General features: G+C 33.5%; 1 protein-coding gene across 1 annotated transcript in view; it reads right to left on the reverse strand.

Moving 5' to 3' along the window:
- Nucleotides 1-228: 228 nt before the first annotated feature.
- Nucleotides 229-18181, reverse strand: part of LOC133185462 (U5 small nuclear ribonucleoprotein 40 kDa protein-like) — a 30705-nt gene continuing 12752 nt past the window's right edge. The window contains exons 5-9 of the mRNA XM_061320675.1: nucleotides 15748-15870; nucleotides 12213-12333; nucleotides 6778-6860; nucleotides 4823-4988; nucleotides 229-725 (exon numbers count right to left, since the gene is read on the reverse strand). Coding sequence (XP_061176659.1) covers nucleotides 676-725; nucleotides 4823-4988; nucleotides 6778-6860; nucleotides 12213-12333; nucleotides 15748-15870 — 543 coding nt within the window. The 3' untranslated portion in view covers nucleotides 229-675. The remainder of the gene's footprint in view (nucleotides 726-4822; nucleotides 4989-6777; nucleotides 6861-12212; nucleotides 12334-15747; nucleotides 15871-18181) is intronic.

Consider the following 18181-nt stretch of genomic DNA (forward strand, 5'->3'; position numbering starts at 1 on the left):
AGGCTATAGCTATTGCAGAAAAAAATTACATAACTGCAATAGCAATAGCTGCAACGTTAATTCCTGTACTAGCTACCAAAGAAAGTATTTTATTGTTTAAATAAAGTTTAATTAAAATATCTTGAATAATTTCTTTGAAACTTAGCTAACACAATATATGACATATGGACTATTACTCGTAATTGCATTAAAGATAAAAAATTTACTACAAAAAATATTGAGTCTAGATAATTGTCCAAAATTTATTTTGTATAATTAATCAGCATATTAGTAAATTTTGGATAGTTTAATATGTCAACACTGCTTCAAAAACCTGAGAGACAACTTGTAACCAGATACCAGGAAGGTTATAATTGAAATTTTGTTTAAGGTATAACTTGATTCTTCCCACTTAATCAACTCATACCCTGAGTAGTAGTTAGAAGTTGAAAGTTACCACTTTTGCCTGTTGGTTTTGAGTTGTTCAGACTACAAGTTGACAAGACACTCTGACACTTACAAAAATTGTGCAGAAGCATAATACAATGTATTAAGTTTTTTTTTAAAGAACCACTGTACACTCAGATTTCAAAGCTGAAATTACATGTTCTCTCTTCAAAATCTGCTTCCACTGTCTATAAAAGGTGTATCTGCTGCCAACATTCTTTAGTTTTCACATCACCTGAACACTGAATTTCATTCTACTTCTCCAAGGAAAATCTTCTTATCACTGCCACATGACAACACTGAGAAAAGTCAATAAATATCATTATCATAATGATCATTTTTCTTGTTAATAAAAGTATAATGCTTATTTTGTTCTTGAATAAATTGCATGTGCAAAGCACATGATAGATTCATCAGGAAAACAAGCAATAACTAGATTTCTGACAAGTCAGCAAGAGCCCCCCAGAGAGATATACATCTAAGGGTGGGGTTAAAGTTGATATTGGATTTGTACAAAAATGAATCCCACCATAAGGCATGCCAAAACAAAGAGTGCGCAAAAATTTCAAGCATCTGCAAAGACACAAGAATAAATCAGTACCGGCCTCTCCAGGGGTATAATAACAAATAATTCAAATCTTAATTTTATTTATTGATTTCCTGTGTTTTGATTGGATGAGAACAAATTCAAGAAAAAGTTTACACATCGATAAATCTCTCAACCAGAACTAAGGGTGAAACGTTTACTGAATTTTGTAAACGTTTAAACGAACAGCAGTAAACGAAATGTTACCGTTTAAACGGGAGAATATTTTGTGTTGAATTTTTATGGTTACTTACTCATTAAACACTAATTTAATACTCTATTCTTTCACTATAATGTAAGTATGAGTTGTTATAACTATTTATTTGTTGGTTTTTATGACGAAAGAATATGAAGCGCATAAAACTCATTCACTTTTACACTGCATTAATAGTTTGTTTGGCTACATACCGGACGTAGAAAAAGCATTGTCAAATTAATCTTGCAAAGATGGCTCTTTTAATCCTGAATTAAGTATACCGCGATTTGCTGACTGTGTTGAAACACTTTTCAAAGACTGGTGAAAACGTATTATATTTAAATTTAATCAACGTAAATCAAGTTTGATACTTGGAAAAATAAAATAAAATCATAATAAATCTTTAGTATTCGCTACTCGGAAATCGGAATCAAATATGTTAGACGCAATTGGGTTTTAGATATTTTAGTTTAATAACATGTTTCCAGTATCGATTTAAACAGAAAACAATTGTTTTCTTTGGTAATTATGAAATTAAACAACTTGTTTGTATTTATCTTTACTTCTGATAGACATTGATAATGACCTTCGTCTAAACGTTTACACAATTCGTAAACGTTTAGAGCATTTAATCGAAACGTCGCCGTTTACACGTGTAATCGTTTCGCCCTTAACCAGAACTACTTTCTTGGTCTAGCTTTTATTGTAAAAAAAAATGAAATCGTTACTTATAGTCTGTTTTAGCTAAACGATTACAGAAACTTTAAATTAAATAAAAACAATACTGACGACATACAGGACTGACAGAGGGGAATGCTATGTTTATGTCACTGTCAGATCACAAGTGTGACTTTTTATTTAAATTTCTCATAGGATATTATCGTCATTCTTAATGCTAAGCAAATCAGCTCAGTTCTTAGTACATGTAGCTGATAGGAAAGAGAATTAAACTACCTCAGACTCTTGCCTTAATAGCATCAAATTCATATTTCTACATGCTATATTCTGTCACATCTTTAAACAAACCAGAGCAAATCACCGGTGTTGTCAGAGTGCTACTTTCATTTTAGACCATTTATCATTAATGTCAACATGGTCAAGGACAAATTCTTCTGAAGTCTACTTGTATTTACGATATTCGTTGACTTAAACAATATTCAAAGAGTTTTTATAATTTGTTTTATTGAATGTTTTGACAATTTAAGTTAAACTTTATCGATGTTCATCTCAATTGAGTTTCATTTCCACATCACGACATAAAGTATTCCTACGCTGCATACAGAAATAACCGATTGTATGGAGGCTTGAAAGAGAAATTATTTTAAAACTTCGTAATTGGAATTATAAGAATTAAACATTCTTTTTGAAAATGTTATTGATGTGTAAACTCTTGACATTTTACTCAAATTTATACATAGAAGAATTTTTATCCAAACGAGAAAATCGTCAATTATCATTTAGCCGATAGTAATGAAGATCTTGTTGAAATAATTAACAGCTTGATGAACGAACTGTTTTAGGACATTGAAAATATAGAATTAAAAATTCCTGTATTTTGGTTTTGATGATTTTTTTCCAGTCATATTCAGTAGGCTGTAACAGGGAGATATATACAGGAACTTTAATTGTAGTATACACGACCCTGGCTGTAGGTTGTTTAGAAATCTCTATAAATTCCTCGTTAGAATCGGTTTCTGGCTCAGCCTAGTAAGGTCTGATGCAAAGCTCAATAATTATTCCGTCTGGATTTTTAAAACTTATAGACCAATGCCTCATATCAAAGCTAAAATCGTCGTCGTTTTCAAAGTTAATCTCATTGTCGTTAATACTGACCCGCTTATGCGGTACATGTTGTGACGTCACACCAGTAGAGCCTCGTTATCGATCATTTCTATTTTCGCTTGATTGGATTTTCAAAACAGGTAAAAATAGGCACCTTTAAAGCGCGATAACTTCGTTATTTGTGCATAGATTTCGATGCGGTTTTTTTCTTTCGTATTATTTTATTGTGATCTTTATCATTTCAAAAAATAAAATGCTACTGCAGGTAATCTTTAACATAAAAGTGCTTTGCACTTTTATTTAGTTTGTGAATAAAATGTCAAGAGTTTACACATCCATACATGTGATATGTACCGGCTGTACGCAAAATGTACAGTTTTTCGGGCCCATTCATCGTGTACCGGCGGGACAAAAAAATTCACGGAATATGAAAATTTGTACAGTATTTTGAATTTCTAGCTAAATGCCGCCATTTTCCTCTCATTCTCGCTCGCGAGACACTGGGAAACGTCACCTGTGTTTGACACTTGACCTTCTGATAATTGTGTAGTGTACATAAACCATCGTGTGCGAAGGTGTGAACTGCCAGTTGGGATAATTATCTTGCTAATATGTTGACGGTGCAACCGTTAGGGCGAGCGCAGATACCTTTCAGTTTTAATTTAGATCGGGCTCGTCAAACAGCACGTAACATTTACTACGTCTAAACTCTGACTTCATATGACGTCGTATGTATGTTGCATTACCAAAACGAAGTCTGAACAGTGCTAATTTTGATCTACTATTTATTTGCTTTATATCCATTATATCAAGGTGATTTTATTTTTTGTCGAATTTTTGTTGCTACCGCGAGAACGTTGTTTGCGGCGAGATGCAATTTGGATCAAAGTGTAAAGTCAGAATTTTCTCTTCGCCCAGGCGTTGCTTTAAGAGCTCGCAGTGACGAGCGGCGCTTCGCGCCGATCGCTGCGCTCGCTATAAATCCGTATCAAATACCCCTTTAGGTAGCTTTATGTTTTAAGGTGTACTTAATTACTGTTAATGTTTCGTATACGTAACTTGATTGAAAAAAATTAAGCCAACTTTTTAAAGTTGATATACATGACTTATGATATACATGACTTAATATGCGTGAATCTGACCCAGATCTTCGTAGGTATAAAATATACGATGTTTATTAAAATGAATACGCTGGAATTTCGTCAGAATTTAAGCGATATTTTATACCATTTTTTGTACCGTTTTTTGATAGGCAGTGTACAGTTTTTTCACCCAAATTCCAGTTTTTTTTATGGCTCCTGTACAGTTTTGTGGTCTTTGACTTATCACATGTATGCACATCGATAAAATTTTCAAAAAGAATGTTTAATCCTATAATAAATGTATGAAGGCTTTCATTTTGTGGAAATATGCAGGATGAGCACCCAATACCAGTTAAAAAGCATTTAACACCATTACCAAGAACACTGAGGGTACTGGATAAGTTATGCTGAAATCTTGCACTCCAAAAATAGGGCTCAGTGATAAGAACAGAATAACCAATTGATTGAAATAACATCTTTATAAATTGAGCACCTGGAATCTATCAAGAATCGACTGATTTTTTATCATAATCAATGATTAGAACAATGCTAGCTAAAAAACCAATAAAAAGAATTTTGTATCTTGGCTTATCTACTTCTGCACCAAGTTCTACTGATATTTGACAAAACTGCAGAAGGAGGAATGTTTTGAAAAATTTACAGACAAGACAGAAAGATGAAGGTCAATTTACTATTGCATAAGGTCTTTTTGTCTTTAATCAGTAGAGCTTAAAATGAACTATGTTATACCTATTGGTTCTGTGGGATGGAATCCTACATCATTGACAGACCCTGCATGTCCTGGTAACTTATACAATATCCTGCGTGATGTAGTGTCCCATATATACAAATAACGATCACCTGATCCTGCTGAAATCTTACTGCCATCTGATGACCAAGCACAACGTAACAAATTCTGAAAAATTAATAAATGGTGGATAATACTGAAAATATTCTTGAAGATGATAAAATTATAAGAGGCTCATGAGCCACTACGCTCTCCTTAGTCATCATTGCCCTGCTGTTCTTTATCAGTAGATTTTTCTTTCTAAAAATCTCTTTTTTAGGTAGAAGTGAGTTTCACAATTTTATTCCATTTTTTTTTTTAAAAATATGATTATGTATCATATTCTTCCTATTTGTGACTTGTCGCTTGATTATTTTATCTTTTCACAAATATTAACAAATTAATGCGTTTTATTTTCATGCATATAGTATTTAAAACAATTTATATGCCTATCTGACTTTTCCAGACATACGTATTTTATAAGATATTTTTATACTGTGCCTTTATTAATGGCAAATTTTAACTAATGCATATTTTTTGCAATTTTTTTTCTTTATATTTTCTTTAAAAAAAATCCTACAAAAATAATTAAGAGATAATATCAGTCTTTCCATGCTAAAATCTGTTCTTGAGAAAGAGATTTTTTAGACATTTTCCCTATACCGTGGGTATATTACAATGTAATATTTTGATAATGTTAGTCATGATTTCAACAAACATGAATCTACACTGCCTAAGGATGCTTCAGTATAAATATGATTAATCATGCCTTTGCTGTTCTTGAGAAGAATTATTTAGATTTTTTTTTTCTTATATATTCCCATGTAAAACCAATGGTTGCCTAAAGTGGCCCAACTCTACCCTTGGGGGTGGGGGTTATGATTTGAATAAACTTGAAATAAACTAACTGAGGATGCTTACATATTTATATGACTAATCAGGGCTTGGCTGTTCCTTGAGAAAGTTTATAATGCATTTTTCCTTTATATTCCTTTGTAAAATTTTGATATCCTAATGTGCCCCCACCCCCCAAGTGCTGGTGCCTTGGGGTCATGATTTGAACAAACTTTAACCTACACTTGGTAATAAAGCTTTTACATGTTTCATCTTTTCTAGCCCAGTGATTCTTGAGAAAAGGATTATTAATTGATGCCATCAACTTTTCACTAATTCTTTATTATCTCCCCCTGAAAAAAAGGTTGTCCTTTATTTAAATAACTTGAATCCACTCGACCCAGAATGCATGTGCAAAGTTAAGATGAAATTGGCTCAGTGGTTCTGGAGAAGAAGATGAAATTTTAAGATGACAACATCAGACAAAAAATTTTGATCAGAAAAAGCTCAAGTGAGCTAAAAACTAATTAAAGATATGTATAATACATTTATCTTTAATCAATGTCATTCATTTATTCATTGCACAATGTAGACACCTGATTTTCAAAGTAAACTTACGAAGAAATTTTACAGTTGTTTTCATTTTACAGCTGTTTCAGAGAATATGCTTTTACAGGTTTCTTAAATGATTTCCATAGAAAATGCTAGTGTATGCATTACAATTTTCAACTGACATTTCATTTATCTCTACATTCACTTCTGTTGGAAGGATACTCTTATAACCTGAAAGTTGTTCCTCTCCTGGTGTTTTTATTATACAGTCAAACCTTGTTATCTCAAACTCGATGGGACCAAGAAAAAACTTTGAGATAACTGAAGGTTCGAGATAGTGAGGGTAAAATACTTAAAACACTTCAACATATCCATGGTATTTGAGATTTCCTTGTTTGAGATACCGAAGTTCAACTGTATACGTATATATGTAAGAAATATATCTTTTTCTTTACTGAAAATATCAATGAAATTGATAGATAAGCTGAATACAGTGAACAAAATGAATTATTACCTGATGTACTTTCCTTACCTTCTCAAATGTGTGCTGATGACCTTGGAAAAGTTTAACACATCTTTCCTGTGGGGCAAATGGTCTTACATCCCATATTCTTACTGAATTAAAAAACAACAATGATTAACTAGAGGTCCATGGGCCACAATGCTCATCTGAGTCATCACTATGGCCCTTCTGTTCTTTATCATCAGATTTTTTCTCTATATATTCCTATGTAAGATTAAGATCACATATTGTGATCCCACCCTACCCCCAATTATCAAGATTTGAACAAACTTGAATCTACACTACCTGATGATGCTTCCATATAAATATGGCTAATCATGATTTTGCTTTTTTTCAGAAGAAAACTTTAAAAAATTTTCTACATATGCTTAATATACTGGAAAAATTTGATCGCCCATCAAGACCCTCTCCTACCACCTAGGGAACAAACTTGAATCTACTCTTTGTCGGGAAGCTTTCACATAAGTTTCATCTTAGAAGTAGATGAAAATGTGAAAAATTTACACCACCACCAACAACAATGACAGACAATGGACAAATTTTGACCATGAAAGCTCACTTGAGCCTTTGGCTCAGGTAAGCTAAAAACACTGATTATTAAAAAGTTATTTTCCAATCATGGACCTTGAGAATCATTTAAGTATCACGAGTATTTCCACATTCTCTCCAGAACATAAGCCAGCTTTGTATGTCATATTGAGCAGGTTGGAGAGAATACTTGAAATTGAGTACCATCTGTGAAATCCCTTATAGAACCCCATATTGAGCGTTGTTGAATCCATGAAATTGGGTATCCTTCGCAACTTTCTGTATAAACAGAAAGAAACAAAGCAATGATGTATGATGTCAGTGTTTATGTACCTCTGTTTCTTGGGGGTTTATTTTTATTGAATCCCATTTACAAGTTTTTTTTCTGAATAGCTGAAAATGACATGACAAAACATATGAGATAGCAAGGAAGACATGGTAACATCATTATTCTTCACTGAAAACATCAAAAACAAATATCTTCATGTTATTTGTGTTTATTTCCAACTAGAATATTCCCTAAGCTTAATTTGTAAACTTTCGCTGTATTCACAAATTGTTTTTGTTTGTTTGTTGTTTAACGTCCCTATTGAGAATTTTTCATTCATATGGAGTCACCACCACTTGCTAGTAGAAGGGCTGCGAATTTTGACCTATACTCGGCACTCAGGGCCATTGAGCAGTGAGGGATCTTATTCATGCCAGCACCTACTGCAACACGGGACCTAGGTTTATACAGTCTCATCCAAAGGACCGGTCTCCATGTCCCGCAATGGATTTGAACCCTTGACGTAAGGATCAACCCCTTACATCATGACTCTAGAGCAAACACTCCAACCACTGCGCCTCGAGGGTGACTTCACAAATTGTAAAACATTGAAGAAAACTAACAACTCACTGTTTGTCATCTATTTTGTACATGTATCTTAAAATGTATGAAGTCCCTTTCATGCTAAAAATCTGACAATGCTCTATTGTTGGTGTAAGTATTTCTTGCTGATATACACCAATGGGATATACATGAAGCAAAAATTAATAATTTCATGTACTGGAAAGCTGGTTATGTAAGATTAAAAGACATAAATGTATCAAAATCGAATTTCATTACAGGCCTAAACAGCAGATTTGTTGTGATTGTGTTAGAAAAAGCACATGAGGGAAATGAAACATTTTTTTTAATTGCAATGATAGAACAATTCCTTATTAGTAGCATATCTAAAAGTTATGACTAGAAGTATGTCCATAGGACATGAATGCCCTGCCGAGGGTATATTAGTAATGCAACATGAAAATTTGTATTAGTGTATGAAATTTGATGAGAATATCTTGAATAGTTTAAAATTGAAATCTAAAAAGTTGGATACGACAATAAATTCTCACCAAATTATGTTTAAGTGCTAAAGCTTACATAAATATATCTTACATGGTTTCTTTAAAATTGAGCAAAATGCAAATTTAAGAAAAGTGAAGTCAAGGTCACAGGAAAGTTCAAGGTCAAACATTTTTTGATGCAGTTGAATAGTTCTCACAAATAAGTATCAGCATATTAAGTTTGATAAAAATATTTTGAATGGTTTATTTAAAACTGAGCAAAACACTAATTTTAAATAAATGAAGTTAAGGTCAAAGGAAAGGTCAAGGTCAAAAAATGTTGATGCAGTTAAAAAGGTTACATCAGTATGCATTAGCATATGAAGTTTGATAAAAATATTATTAATGGTTCCTTTAAAACTAGTTAAACAGAGAAAATTGAGGTCAAGGTAAAAGGAAAGGTCAAGGTAAAAAAAATTTGATGCAGTTGAATAGCTCTCATCAGTATGTATCAGCATATGAAGTTTGATAAAAATATCTTGAATGATTTCATTAAAAACTGAGCTAAACTCTAATTTAAGAAAAGTGAGGTCAAGGTCAAAGGAAAGGTCAAGTCAAAAATGTTGAAGCAGTTGAATAGCTTACATCAGTATGTATCAACATATGAAGTTTGATTACACTATCTTGAATTGTATCTTTAAAACTGAGCTAAACACTAATTCAAGAAAAGTGAGTTCAAAGTCAAAGGAAAGGTCAAGGTCAAAAAATGTTGATGCAGTTGAATAGCTTACTTCAGTATGTATCAACATGTGAAGTTTGATCACACTTTCTTGAATGGTATCTTTAAAACTGAGCTAAACACTAATTTAAGAAAAGTGAGTTCAAGGTCAAAGGAAAGGTCAAGGTCAAAAAATGTTGCATAGCTCTCATCAATATTTATCAGCATATGAAGTTTGATAAAAATATCTTGGATAGTTTCTTTGAAACTGAGCTTTGAACTGAGCTAAACACAAAGCGCGATGGAAAGACAGACGGAAGGTTGGAAGGACAGAAGACAGACATGACAAACATTATTTGCCCCTGCCATATTTATGGCAGGGCATAAAAATTGCCTAATAATGTAAAGTCTTAGTTTTTGTTAATATATATTTTTTTTATATCTTAACAGATATTTATTAATTTATGATTTTATAAAAAAAAAACTGTATCCAAGAATAACAGCGGATGTATCATCAATTTGTTTTATCAACAGCCTAATAGAAAATTAGTCAGTTCTCCGTAAAGTATCTTAGCAATAGTAGTTCACAAAAAAACTTGTATTTGTATTTTGTATTACAGTCACAGCTAATGAACTTACCAGGTATATCCCCCCTCCTGCCACACTCATACACACTTTTATCTTTTATTGAATATTATAATAAATACAAGTATATAGATGACCAGGTTTGTGCAGAGCTGTGCAATGGTACACGCAGACCTGCATTTTATTTTTACTCCTTTTTTACAACTTGAATTCAAGAAAATTATAATGAAAGTGTTTGCATTTTTAATTCAGGATAAAAAAAAAATTAAAAACTATTTTGAAAAGCTGGTCAAAGATCAAGTTCAAAGTCAAGCACAAAGTCATTATTGTGAAGAGGATAACCAGAAATATGTCCATAGGACATGAATGCCCCAGCCTAGGGTTTATAAGTAATGCAATGTACCTTGATTCTTTGTTTAAGATAAGAGTAATTGAGGACTAGTGAGGTTAAGGTCACAGGGAAGGTAAAGGTTAAAATTTAGACACAGTTGAATAGCTCTCACCAGTTTGTATTAGGTATGGAGTTTGATGAAAATATCATGAATAGTTTCTTTGAAACTGACTTTTAAACACATCAAATAGTAAAATCAAAGATCACATAGAAGGTCAATCAAGGGAAAAAAATGGACACAGTTAATATCTTCTCAACAATATATATCAGTATATGCATAAAATACCAATATATATCAGTGTATAAAAACTTAAGAATAGTAAGGTCATGGTCATACAGTCAGCCAAGGTCAAAAAATGTTGATGCTGTTGAATAGATCTCACCAATACGTATCAGCATATGAAGTTTGATAAATATATCTAAAATAGTTTCATTGAAACTGAGCTATGTGTAAATTTAGGAAAGTTATGTCAAGGTCAGCAGGAATGTAACTGTAAAAAAAAATTGATGCAGTTCAAAAGCACTCACCAGAATGTATCAGCAAATGAAGTTTAATAAAAATATCTTGAATAGTTTCTAAACACAAATTTAAGAAAAGTGAGGTCAGGATCAAAGTTCAAGGTCCAAATTTGTTGATGCAATTGAATAGCTATCATCAATATGTATCAGCATATGAACTTTGATACAAATATCTTGAACAGTTTCTTTGAAACTCCGCTAAACATAAATTTAAGAAAAGTGAGGTCAAGGTCAAAGGAAAGGTCAAAGTCCAAGTATTTTGATGCAGTTGAATAGCTCTGATCAATATGCATCAGCATATGAAGTTTGATAAAAATATTTTGAATAATTTCTTTGAAACTGAGCTAAACACAAATTTAAGACTAGTAACCCAAGGGCCTTAAGGGTCACCTGAGTATAATATAATTTTCAAAAATTGATGAATTTTAATGAATGTCTAATCAACAGAGCCCTGCCCTTATACCAGAACCCCTGACCCAGGGCCAGAATTTTCACAATTTTGATAGAGGTACCCTTGTTCATCATGATTATGCACTGAGTTTATCTGCTTAATATCCAGGAGCAGAGAAAAAGATTTTCAATGAATTTATGTATTTGCACTATAAAATCAATAGAGCCCTGTCTTAAATCCAGAACCTCTGACCCAGTGACCCAGGAATTTCCCAAATTTGGAAGAGACACCCTTGCTTATTATAACCATGCACTTAGTTTGTTAACTTTGCTTTAGTACCCAGGAGCAGAAATTTTCAAAGAAATAATGCATTTTCACTGTATAATGAATAGAGCCCCACCATAATACCAGAATCCCTGACCAAGGGGCCATGAATTTCACAAATTTAGACTGGGGCGTCTTTGCTCAGCATAACCAGGCAATTAGTTTGTCTGCTAAATATATATGGGTAGAGAAGAAAATTTTTGAAGAATTTATGCATTTGCACTTTATGATCAATAGAGCCCTGTCCTAACACCAGAACCTCTAACCCAGGTGCCATGAATATTACAATTTTGGAAGAAGTACCCCTTGCTTATCATTACTATGGACTTAATTTACTTGCTAATTCCCGAGGAGCAGAGAAGAAGATTTTCAAAGAATTAATGAATTTTCACTATGTAATCAATCGAGGTTTCATAAAAATATCTTGTATAACTCCTTTTAACCTGAGCTGAATGGAAATGTGATGGATGGACAGATGGAAGGATGAAGGATGGAAAGACAGAAGGATGGAAGACATGACAAACTCTATATGCCCCGGCCATATTCATAGTGGTGCATAAAAATGTTCAAAACTTTTCAACTGACAGTTGAACTGACAGAAGATGAAAAACAGATTTCAGACTACAGGTACGTGTACAATGAAGCTTTGTTTGTCTCATCCATGAGAGAAGCAATACCTGTGTTATCCATGGAGTTAGACAGGAGATAGGACCCATCTGCACTCAGCTGTATACCTGTCACTGTGTCTGTATGGCCTCGTAATCGGTACAGAATGTCATTCTTTCTTAAGTCCCATACCTGTGAATGGAAGAATAAATACTTTGAAAAGTATATATTACATGTAATTGTTCATATATTTAGCATGAAGAACACAGTTACTGGAAGGACATATGGAATAAAAGCATATATATATTGAATTGTTAAGATTCTAAGGTGTTAAATATATATACAATTGTAATCCATCACAGCTTACTGCATCCAGTAACACAGAGTGAATGTTTCATATCCTAGAACAAAGTGTGCTACACTGAGGTATAAGCTCTAGTTGATTGTGTTTTAGTTACTGAAAATTAATAGACTTAAATGCCTTTTATATTGAGAATGAACATTCATTTAAGACAAATAATTGAAAGAAAATTACACATATCTCTATTAAAAGTTTTGAATAGTTTTTTTTTGTTTGTATATTGTTTAACGTCCCTCTTGAGAATTTTTCACTCATATGAAGACGCGACCACTTGCCGGTGGAGAGCTGCAAATTTTGTCCTATACTCGACACTTACGGCCATTGAGCAGTGAAGGATCTTTTTCGTGCCAGCACCTACTGCGACACAGGACCTCAGTTTATATGGTCTCATCCGAAGGACTGGTCTCCACGTCCCACAGTGGGATTCGAACCTGATCCTAAGGATCAACTCCTTACTCCGTGACTCTAGAGCAGACGCTCAAACCACTGCGCCACGCAGGCGACTGATTTAAATAGTGCTTAGAAAGGCTAGAATTGCTTAGAAAGGCTAGAATTTTAAAAGAAAGTGTTGTGCCAAGGGAATTCATACCATGACTCTAAAAACAAGAAGTCTGTGAGCCAATGCTCACTAATAATACCCCCGCTCTGATGTGAATACACAAGTTCAATTATGGACAGACACAGTGATAATCAGGAAATTGACATCAGATTTGTACAAAAATGAATCCCACCATATGGCATGCCTAAACAAAGAGTGTGTAAAAATTTCAAGCATCTGTGATGAGTAGTTGCTGAGAAAACTGCCACCCAAATTTGTTATGTATGGTACGGACAGATGCACGGATAAACAGGAAGATGATATAGGATTTGTACAAAAATGATTCCCACTTATGGCATGCCTAAACAAAGGGTGTGCTAAAATTTCAAGCATCTGCAATGAGTAGTTGCTGAGAAAACTGCAACCAAAATTTGTTATGTATGGTACGGACAGAGGCACGGATAAACAGGAAGTTGACATTGGATTTTTACAAAAATGAATCCCACCATATGACATGCCTTAACAAAGAGTGTGCTAAAATTTCAAGCATCTGCAATGAGTAGTTGCTGAGAAAACTGCAGCCAAAATTTTTATGTATGCTACGGACAGATGCACGGATCAACAGGAAGTCGACATCAGATTTGTACAAAAATGAATATCACAATATGGCATGCCTAAACAAAGAGTGTGCTAAAATTTCAAGCATCTGCAATGAGTAGTTGCTGAGAAAACTGCGACCAAAATTTGTTACGGACAGACACGCAAGGGTAAAACAGTATACCCCCCTCTCCTTCGCAGCGGGGTATAATAACATTTATTATGAGAGTCAGCAGTCTAATTATATCTGAGCTATCCTAACCATGCATGCAAAAATATGGTTTAAACAAACATATCAACTCTACTGCTTAAGGCAGCATCACTTTTTGAAAGGCTAAAGCGGCCACTCAAAGTTACTGTGATGAGAATGAAAAATATTGATTTGCATAATTTATTTATGAAGGGTGATCAAAAAGTTTGCCAACTATCTCTGTATCTACATAACCACAATTCAGATCAGAATGAAATTTGTATACATACAGTAATAAACATGTTCTATAAATAGGATGTGATGCGTAATATTTTGCACCATGTTTATGATGTCATGATGTATAAATGATGTCAATAAATGATTTGTGACCATAAAAAATGCTTGGCTCAGTTGTACAATGTACTCCAGCAAGGATCAGCTGTAAAGTTTGATGCATATCTTGGAAAGTCCTTTGCTGCAATATATAATGATTTGTACAAGGTTTATGGCAACAAAGGACTTGCCAAAAGTTCAATTAGTAATTGAATGGATTGTTTTAGTGAAGGGAGATAGTTAAAAATAGGGAGATGGTTAAAAATGTTTTTCTGGGTGCCTAGTGAAAGTGAGTTGGGAAAGATATGATAAAGACAAAGTGCCCATACTTGATCTACAATGGATATATGATGCGCCCAAGACAGAGGAGTGGGGTTGTGATGGACACCATTCTTGGGAAAGGAAATCCTTATCCACCCATCTTGAGTCTGAGATTTAGCATTTTGTGACATACGGGCTATTCTTGTTATAAAAAAATAACCTATGTGGTAAGAAATATAAGACCAGGGAAAATTTTTGGGCTGTTGGGAACAGTACGCTATGGAGCATGTCAAATGACCCCTGGATCACATTTCATGCTTTGGCAGAAGGTGGCATATGTGTAAAACCAGAGGGGCCTACTTTGACAAAGAATGAACAAAGAAACCCAATTGAATTTTTTTTAATGACAGTTACAAACTTTCTGACCACCCTTCATAAATGATGTTTTTGTCTATTTCATTTGATTTTATTTATTGCAGAGGTCATTTGTGGCCAAATTTACATATTTATATTTAAAAAAAAAACACCATGTGCAATGTTACCTCTTCTGAGGTCTGAATCTCCCTCTTTTTCATCATAGTAGGTTAACATGTCTTCATAGATCAGAAAAGTGACTACATAGGTTGCAAAGTAATATCTAATGAAAAACCATAACCTTAACCAGTACCAGTATTATGATATGTTATATAATTTTTATTTGCATGATGTCTAAAAGTATTGAAAAAAGGGGTTTTAAGGAATGCATGAATTTGATGGTTTTGGTCCCATCTCTCATGCACTAGAGAATATGGAACTATGACATTCACAATATTTGTTCCCTTTCATCCATTGATTTACTTCTCAAACTGATTAAAATTGGTTCATCCATTTTTTGAGAAGTAGCTAAACAAGAGGCCAGAGGCCTTCTTATTACAATCTTGCCAACAGTTTGACTGCTTGATTCCAGGAGTAAACAAGAACATTTTTAAAGATTGCATAAATTTTGATGGTTTTAGCCCCACCCCTCAGGCCCCAGGAGGGGCAGGGGCCATGAATTTTAAAATCTAACTTCCCTTCACCCATAGATGTTATATGCCAAAATTGGTTGAAATTGGTTCCATGGTTCCAGAGAAGAGGCTGAAAATGTTTAAATGTTAATGCACTTTGCACGGTGACGGGCGAAAACAGAAGGCAAAAGGTCACATGAGTTTACTCAGGTGACCTAAAAATTCAAAAGTTCACAAAAGACATACAAAACAGACATGAATCCATAGCAATAGATTTCTTGGGTAATTCATGTGACTTAATAGAATTATTGGCTTCCATTGTTTGATATATTGTATTTACCTTTATATCATTATCTATTCCTCCTGATAAAACTTGTTCAGCTGTGTCATTGAATGATACTGCTGTCACCTGGTATGTGTTTTGAAATGTTTGCTGGCATCCTTTTTTCCGAGCATCCCATAACTGTAACATTAATTGTACAAGGCAATGAGTTTAAATTGAAGAATTTAAAAAAAAAAAGATTAAAATGTTTGAAATCTTTTGTGATATGTATGTTTTTTTTTTTGGTTGTTGTTGCTTTTACAACTTTGTAAATAAGAGGCCTATGGACCACAATGCTCATATAAGTCAACTATGCTCTGCAGTTCTTCAAAAGATCTTTAAAAGATTTTTATCCTTTTTTAAGGAAGCTTTAAACACTGCTCACTGAAGAGTACCAATTCCAGGATAGTCTTATGCCATAATCTTTTGAAACCATATTGAAGTTTTATTCTTGCTCCACAGGGTCATGACTTAACCAAACTTCAATCCACACAAAATCGGGATGCTTCAATATCAATATAACTAACATGGCCTTTCTGTTTTGGAGAAGTTTTACAGAAGATTTTATTCTGTAGACATGCATTTTAAGATGTATAAGTTGAAAATAATGAACTCTAAATACTAACATTAAAATGTTATTTGAACTTGAAGAAAATTATGTCATAAAGGTATACATATTCAGTTTATCTAGTTCATTTTCAACATAGGTACCTTCCACATTTCCCCAGAAAAATGTTCAAAGACAATAAACGTCTTTGTAAACAGATATTACTGCTATTTACTTACATTGAGAAAATACATTTTATTAAATTACTTTACCTTGGTCTTATATAATGTTAAGACTACTATTACATGTATCTAGTACACATTGTGTCTTTCACTGTAGATTCCAGTTTATTCCATCTTGCATCTAAAGGCAGATCACTGTAACTGCATAAAGCTTCCCTGGAATTAATACTCTCCAGTGAGCAGTGTTTAGAGCTTCCTTAATCTCATAAATCCATAAAAAAATAAGAATAATGGAGAAGGCAAATACATGGACCTCTGAAAACACTAGAGGTGGGATCAGGTGCCTAGGAGGAGTAAACATTACAATGGGTGGGATTTGAACCCCAATTTAAGTCCCATTGTAACCCTGAGGTCCATATATGAAACATAGGTAATCATAGATTACAAATCTCAACTCAATGAATTATTTATACGGCAAAGTCTCAGACCAAATGAATGTTTCAGTAATATAAATCTCTAGATGCAACATCCAGGCAAGTTTGGTTTTGGATGGTTACTTGGGAATGGAACTGCTCTGAGAACTTAAACTATTCAACCATCTGGGAAATGAAGGTCAGATGCAGCATCCAAAGCAGGTCTGGTAGTGTGTATTCCTAGAAGAAACATCCATTAGAGGCAAGATTATAATCATTTTGGATGTGACTTGCTACAAAAACTTGAACCTTTTCAATTATACAGGAAAACTTGGATCTGATCCAACATTGCAAGCAAATCTAGTGTGCATCACTGCAAATCTGGTTACCAAAGGGCTTATAGTTACTTGGAAATGGACATGGTCCAAAAACTTAAATCTGGTCACTTATTTAGAAAATTTAAGTCAGATCCAGCAACTTTAGCAAAGTCTGGTAGTGTGAATCCCTATAGATGCATCATCTATATTGCATAAGGATCTCAAATAGCATTACATATTAACGTGATTTAGTAAAAGGCCCTGCAACTCCTGAAAAGAATACTTTTTAAATCCAATATTTTTATAAGTAACTCCAAATCCCTATTTTAGCCCCATGTCCCAGGGGCAATAAAGTGCACTGCCATGGCATATGATATGCCCATCAAATATTGTTCAATTATCATAAACAGTTTAGAGTGCAAGGGAGAAAATCATGTCAACCTTGATACAAAGATTTCAATGATTTTTCCACTCCTCATGCTTGATGAGCATCTCTTGTGGTGTAGTTATTTTAAAATTAGAACAAATAATACATCATATATTTCTCAACTGGTTGTGTTAGAGTTTTACAAATGTCCATTTGCAGTTTTGTTCAATGTATTTTTTATGAATGATTAACAAAGATACAGCCTAATTAAACACCAAATCACTAATCATTATCATGTCACTCTGCAATTTGTTGATGAGAAATAAAAATTTAAAATTTAAGCTGATTCGGAGATAATTAAGGCTCTCCAGATTGACATCATGGGGGTAACTGGTCAGTTTTGGAAATGTTAATTGCTGTTTAAACACCATGTCTTTACCCAGCCTGTCCTATGCCTCTTTAATGATTTTAATTAAATGATCGTTGAACACTGTGAACTAATTATAATGTATATAATCTGTACCTTACCTCTTCTATCCTTTCCAGTTACCTTTTTTTTTTCTTTTTTAAATTATATTTTTAAACAAACATTGTAAATTAAGTGGTGGTACAGACTTAGTTTGATT

This window comes from Saccostrea echinata, unplaced genomic scaffold, assembly GCF_033153115.1.
Source record: "Saccostrea echinata isolate AGI-Se365-2 ecotype Australia unplaced genomic scaffold, CSIRO_AGI_Sech_v1 ptg000001l, whole genome shotgun sequence".
In the NCBI taxonomy this organism is placed as follows: Eukaryota; Metazoa; Mollusca; class Bivalvia; order Ostreida; family Ostreidae; genus Saccostrea; species Saccostrea echinata.